The 6457-nt window shown below is 41.2% G+C and overlaps 1 protein-coding gene across 1 annotated transcript; it reads right to left on the bottom strand.

Annotated features, from left to right (window-relative positions):
- Positions 1 to 810: 810 nt before the first annotated feature.
- LOC129837245 (5'(3')-deoxyribonucleotidase, mitochondrial-like) lies at positions 811 to 6321 on the bottom strand. Its single transcript, XM_055903296.1, has 5 exons — positions 5566 to 6321; positions 4962 to 5062; positions 4141 to 4201; positions 3915 to 4029; positions 811 to 3733 (listed from the first exon to the last, which is right to left on the bottom strand). The coding sequence occupies exons 1-5, from the start codon at positions 5833 to 5835 to the stop codon at positions 3594 to 3596; spliced, it is 687 nt and encodes a 228-aa protein (XP_055759271.1). The 5' UTR covers positions 5836 to 6321; the 3' UTR covers positions 811 to 3593.
- Between the last annotated feature and the right edge of the window lie 136 nt (positions 6322 to 6457).

Raw genomic sequence — 6457 nt, 5'->3', positions numbered from 1 at the left:
TCTGCATTTCTTGCTTCAAATCTGGCCTGCCTTCTTTTTAGGAAAATGTCACTGTGGTGGTGGCTCCTTCTATGGGTGGCTGTGGAATGGCAGCCCAGATCGTAACAGGTGTACAAAACATTAGGAATATCTGCTTCCCTATTTCCATGACATAGCCTTCACCTGGATACACCTGGTCAGTCTATGATCCCTTATTGATGTCACTTGTTAAATCCACTTCAATCAGTGTCGATGAAGGGGAGGAGATAGGTTAAAGAAGGATTTTTAAGCCTTGAGACATGGATTGTGTATGTGTGCCATTCAGAGGGTGAATAGGCAAGACAAACTATTTAAGTGCCTTTGAACGGGGTGTGGTAGTGGGTGCCAGGCACACTGGTTTTTGTCAAGAACTGCAATGCTGCTGGGTTTTTCACACTCAACAGTTTCCTGTGTGTATCAACAACGGTCTACCACCCACAGCACATCCAGCCAACTTGACAACTGTGGGAAGCATTGGAGTCAACATGGGCCAGTAACCCTGTGGAACGCTTGACACCTTGTAGAGTCCATGCCCTGACGAAGAGGCTGTTCTGAGGGTGGTGGGGGGCGGGGGAAACAACTCAATATTAGGAAGGTGTTCCTAATGTGTTGTATACCCATTGGACGGCGCACAATTCGCCCAGCATCATACGGGTTAGGGTTTGGCCGGGGTAGGCCGTCATTGTAAATAAGAATTTGTTCTTAACTGACTTGCCTAGTTAAATAAAAGGTTAAATTAAATAAAATGTATTATACAAAAATATTCTATCTATAAAGTATTGAATATTGCTATTTTCAATGTTGCATTCTTTATTCGATCTGTTAACGACAACATTTAGTATATTCTCTGTTCTCCAAAAAACACATTGACATAGATATCATCCAGCACCAAAGACATAAGACATTCATTGACAAGATGCAGTGACAAGTGAACAGACTTCGTGAGATACAGTGGTTGACTGAGCAGTGGACACACATCGCTTAACCCTAACTCACCCCACAGACAGGGTCATCATCAGGGCAATCGTAACACTTAGGCTGTGTACGTACAGTATGTTCCAACAATCTTGACAACATCTCCTTCCCTTCATGACAACTGTAAAGAAACTTGGAAGGGTAAAAAAAATCTATACAAGAGAATCCATGGGTTTTAAAATGTGATTAACATGAGTGATACGAGGAGAAGAAAGGAGGTGGCATTGGGACACATGAGGCTAGCTAATGAGGATATTTTATTTTACCGTTATTTTACCAGGTAAGTTGACTGAGAACACGTTCTCATTTGCAGCAACGACCTGGGGAATAGTTACAGGGGAGAGGAGGGGGATGAATGAGCCAATTGTAAACTGGGGATTATTAGGTGACCATGATGGTTTGAGGGCCAGATTGGGAATTTAGCCAGGACACCGGGGTTAACACCCCTACTCTTACGATAAGTGCCATGGGATCTTTAATGACCTCAGAGAGTCAGGACACCCGTTTAACGTCCCATCCGAAAGACGGCACCCTATACAGGACAGTGTCCCCAATCACTGCAACAGCATGCTGAAAGAGTTAGACTAAGACCAGTTAGAATCAGAGCCTTATAGAGTACCACAGTATGAGTCATAATACCCATAAAACCTAAAACAGGGAAATGGTTCCAATAATTTCCCCACCATTTATTTGTTCCATAGGGGATTTTAGAAACACTTAAAATAAGGCCTGTGTTTCGTGTAGGCTTACCCTGGCGTGACGTTTGGATAATTGTGAAAATCTCTCTAGGACAAGGTAATTTTTAAATCAATATATTCGCCTATAATTTACCCCCAAAAATGGAAATGCTAATTAGCTGCTAAACTGGCTATCATAAAGAACAACAAATGCCATGATGATCTGGACTAGACTGCCGAATCGAGGCAAAGGTAAGAATCTCTGGATTAACTATCTAATGTTAGCTAAATGTAGTAAATAAGAAATAGGCTACATTTCTTTAAATGGAAAATTCTGTGAAATGTCTTGTGCAAGTTTAAAAATGGACACATTCCCTGTTAGAAAAGGTATCAGTTAGAGATGACGTGCAGGAGCTTGGAGGGATTTATAGTTTTGCATGGTGTCTACTTTGATGCTAATTAGGATTTTTGAATCAGAGTAAATAGAGCCGAGTATATTGATAGAAGTCACCTTGTACAAGAGAGATTTACATGTTTATCAAAACGTCACGCCAAGGTAAGCCTACACGAAACAACCCTTATTTTAAGCATTTCTAAAATCCACTACGGGAAAAATGTATGGTCGAAAAACAATTGGAACCATTTCCCTGTTTGACCGCTAGGTTTTATTGGTATTATGACACCTCCATTGTGGGCCTCTATATACGTCAGGCCAGAGCTAGCTATGCCCTCTATGTGAATCACTGGGGTAAGGGATACTCACAATAGGTGAACTAGCAACGAACAACATTAGCACCAATTTCAACAAAAGGTACAAAAGGCTAGAGACATTCAGCTTGGTGTAAGTATTACTTCTTCACTGGACCACTTTGTGAACACTCTCCGCGGAGTCAGCAGCACGTGGATGTTTCTGGTTTTCAGGGATACAGTATCTTCAACTAAACTTCCGTTTCCCCTGAAAAACGTGGGGAGTCCGCTCAGGTGTCTTGCTACGCCTGCTACGTTAGGTTGCTTTGTGAATATACTTTAAGGCCTGTAAAGACACTTATCAAAAGAAATACATTTGTTTTGATGGAAGAGCTTGACCATATTCACAGCAGAGCGTATTGGATACTTTGAGTTGTAATATGCTATGATCTTTTTCTCAGTCAACCATTTTCTTGTCTCAAACAATAAGACACATAAGACTAATGCAAATCGATTACATAATGTTAAAATTTGAAATAAAATAGGAAGGTTTAGCATGTCTTTACAATACATTTGAATATATAATTTATATATTCTTTTAAATAAAGTATATTCACTTTTTCTAAATCTGTGTTTTAAATCTGTAGACATTAAGTTTATATCATGCAACCTAGTCATATCTGTCATTCTCAATACTTGCCTGTGGATTGGTGGATGCTTTAAAACACTTTAAAAAATCTAGCTAAACTAAGTTGAGAAAATAATATGTAGGGTACAATTTGATCCATGTTGGCACAATGTTGGAACACAACATTTACAAAATGGAGTCACTCCTATACAGTACCTGTGAAACAAAACTGTATGGCCCTCTGGCCAATGTCCTGGTCAACATACAAACAAAATATGTAGAAGGAACAACTAATAATAGTCTTATACAACTATAAAGAGTGAGTCAAAACAGTAAACTCTCCATTTACTCTCTACTCAATATTGTTGCTGGTCTTTCAGTGCAATCATTTTCAGTATTTCTACATCATGCTTCAGTCGATGTGTGCCCCCTAGTGGTAAAACAGATTCATATTCTCTGACATTGGCTAAATAAGGTACAGTAGAACCCTAAACTTCAAGTTCGAGATTGACTGTGGTGTATTAGTAGAGGTATTCACCCTTTGTACCCCAATACAGTGTAGGTAATCAGGGTGGAGAAGGGGAGGTTGACGTGTGTATGAGGGGGGCTCAGAGCCTCTTGTCCTCCAGGATGCCCCTCCAGTCATCTGCCCAGGAGAGCAGGCGCCGGTGGCTGGAGCTGGGAAGTATGTGCTTGTTGTGGCAGGTAGTAAATAGGATGTGCTCCCAGCTTGGGTTAGGCTCTACACCTGCCACAGAGGCACATCACAAAGGTCATGTAAAGCTTGTAGATTAATCGAACAGTCAAATACTAACTACCAAAAATACCTATATGTATGACACTAGCATGCATATGGCACCATCATATAAATACATGCACATATATTTACACGCGCAGTTTTCCAGCTTTGCTACAAATACTTGACTCACCGAGGATGTCTGGCTTGTCATCTATGAGGACGTCCCCAGTCACCACAGTCTTGTCTCTGGTTAGGATGATCTGGTCCAAGAAATCATAGCCCAGGTGCTTCTCTATCCAGGCATACTGAACACATAACAGGGAGAGCGCAAAGACCAGAAATATTGTTAGAAAGAGGTACCACAACCACCACTCTGCCTCCAGCCTAAAGGATTACTGTCTTGACTCCGAGCTTACCTTCTCATATGGGCAGTGTATATAATGTTTTATAGGGCTGGTGCAAATAAAGACATCTGTGCTGGAAAACGGAGAAGAACACAACTGGGTTAATTTGTTTTCAAAGTCAATTTTCTACAACATACCGTTTTTGAAAGGTGAGCAAAGGGGATGTCCTAACATGAGGATATAGGCTAGTATTGGAACAGAGTTACTGTGAATGTACTGTATCGTGGTGAGGGCATTTGCTTGAGGTTAACTACTATATGGTTGTTGACATAAGGTCGGCCAAAATGAAACACTAAAGCAAAGGTTCCCTCTATAAAGACAGCGTGGCCTCTGTAGCTGTTGGTAGAGCATGGCACTTGCAACAACCAAGATAGTGGGTTCGATTCCTAGGATCACTCATACATAAAATGCACGCATGGATGACTAAGTTGCTTTGGAGAAAAGCATCTGTCTGTTTATGCGCTATTAGCATGATGACATTTTAACACGGCAAATGCATACAGCAGAGCACACCATGACATAGCAGTTCCCTTCCTGAGAGGATTACCATGCTACTCTAGGACCACCTGCTCGCCTTCTCCACCCTATTTGTTTAACATGACCCATAGAATATAGCCTGACGGGTGACGACTAAATGGCAAATAGTCTCTAGGTGAGGATCAAAACATTGTAAAGCACTTTGGGAACACAAACAAAACAGCAATTCCTTCTCTTTGAACAGCTGACTCACAGGGCAAGTGTCTTTGAAATAAATGTGAGTATTTTAAGAATATTCCGTAAGCTATGGTATTGTTCAGATATGGTTTGAATGACCATATATGGTTCAAACTTACTTCTCCATCTTAGCCATCTCCTTGACGGCCTGCACTCCTCCAGGAAGGGGCTCCAGCTCTATAAAGAAGTCCTTTGACTCCCAAATGCTGATGGCCTTCTCCTACAGTCAATATAGCCTCTGCTTATCATCCAGACTTTTACAGATTGTGTGTGTGTTAATTTATGGCAGACACGGAGGACCTAGATGCATGGCATACTTTAATACTCTCATTATACAATGAGAGTATTATATACAATTATACAATAAAAGGGATATGGGAGACATCTTTATCAAGTGCATGCTTGCTATGACTATACTGTGGAAATAGAGCACTGTCTGAAGAAACTGGGGTTGCATTATAAAGCAGAATTTAAAGCACTTTGTCGAGCCACCATGTGAGTAGGGGTTAACTCAGCACAAGGACTTTCTTATAAATCAGATCTGTGTGTGACTGGCATTTACAGAATTCAATGTAATGACAGCTGCTGCTCTTGCAACCTTTTGAACATGCAGGGGACTTCTGATGCAAATGATTGAGCGACATAACGCCACAGACTATACAGACAATGAATGTATGAATATTTCCTGTTTTCAGACAGAATGCACAGTTCGGAACTACTTACACACAGGTCACTCCTCAAGTTCCCATACTGAGACGACACCCAGAATCCTCGTCTGTCCTCCAGGGTGATGTACGGTTCATTGGGGTACCTGGCCCGGTATTTCTTCAGGAATCCCCCTTCGAAGTCTGCAATGACGCCATCCATGTCCACCAGAACCCGAAGTCTCTTACCAGAGGATGAAGACATCTTGGCGGAAATACACTTGAACTGGTCATGGAGTAAGATCCTCCCTCTGTCGCGTAACGTTACTATTTTAGGCAGTAATGACATGATTTACTTGCTTCGCTGATTTCTGTCGGTGATCGAACGATGGCTTCAAGACTCACGAAGCGCGAGATAAGTATTCGAAAGTCCAGAAGAGAAAAAAGTGTTTTTCCTAATACTGATAGGGTGCCATTTAAACAAAATATATTTTGGGACGTTGCTAATGTAACTAACTATTTGACACTGTCGGCTATTTATTTATGGTTTCAACCTTTATTGCAATTGGTCAGGCTTTGGCACTTTTGCTGCATAGCATTAGCCAGCAAGCTAGCTAACGTTAGCACTACCGGTATATTGATTAGCGCACAGGGTCAAATTTGACCAATGCCTTTCAGCACTATATTTGGACTTGTTTACGACTCTTCAGTATGGACTGGTTCTACAGCAGTTAGTGTCGCATCTCACAACCATTGTCAGCCGCACAGCAGCTGTGAAATTTGGTACAAATATTATTAGAAGTGTCGCCTACTGTACAAAATCCTGCAGTCAAAGACAATGTCGTGAAACCAGATTACACACGTGTCCTCAGTTTCTCAGTGGGGTTTAAAAAGGCATTCTTGTACCATGGAGTGTGAACTGGAAAACATCTACAACATTTAACTTTTTACATCAAAAGATGCTGAGTATG

The sequence above is a fragment of the Salvelinus fontinalis genome, chromosome 1, assembly GCF_029448725.1.
Source record: "Salvelinus fontinalis isolate EN_2023a chromosome 1, ASM2944872v1, whole genome shotgun sequence".
Taxonomy (NCBI): Eukaryota; Metazoa; Chordata; class Actinopteri; order Salmoniformes; family Salmonidae; genus Salvelinus; species Salvelinus fontinalis.
This window is presented reverse-complemented; position numbering and strand designations above follow the sequence as displayed.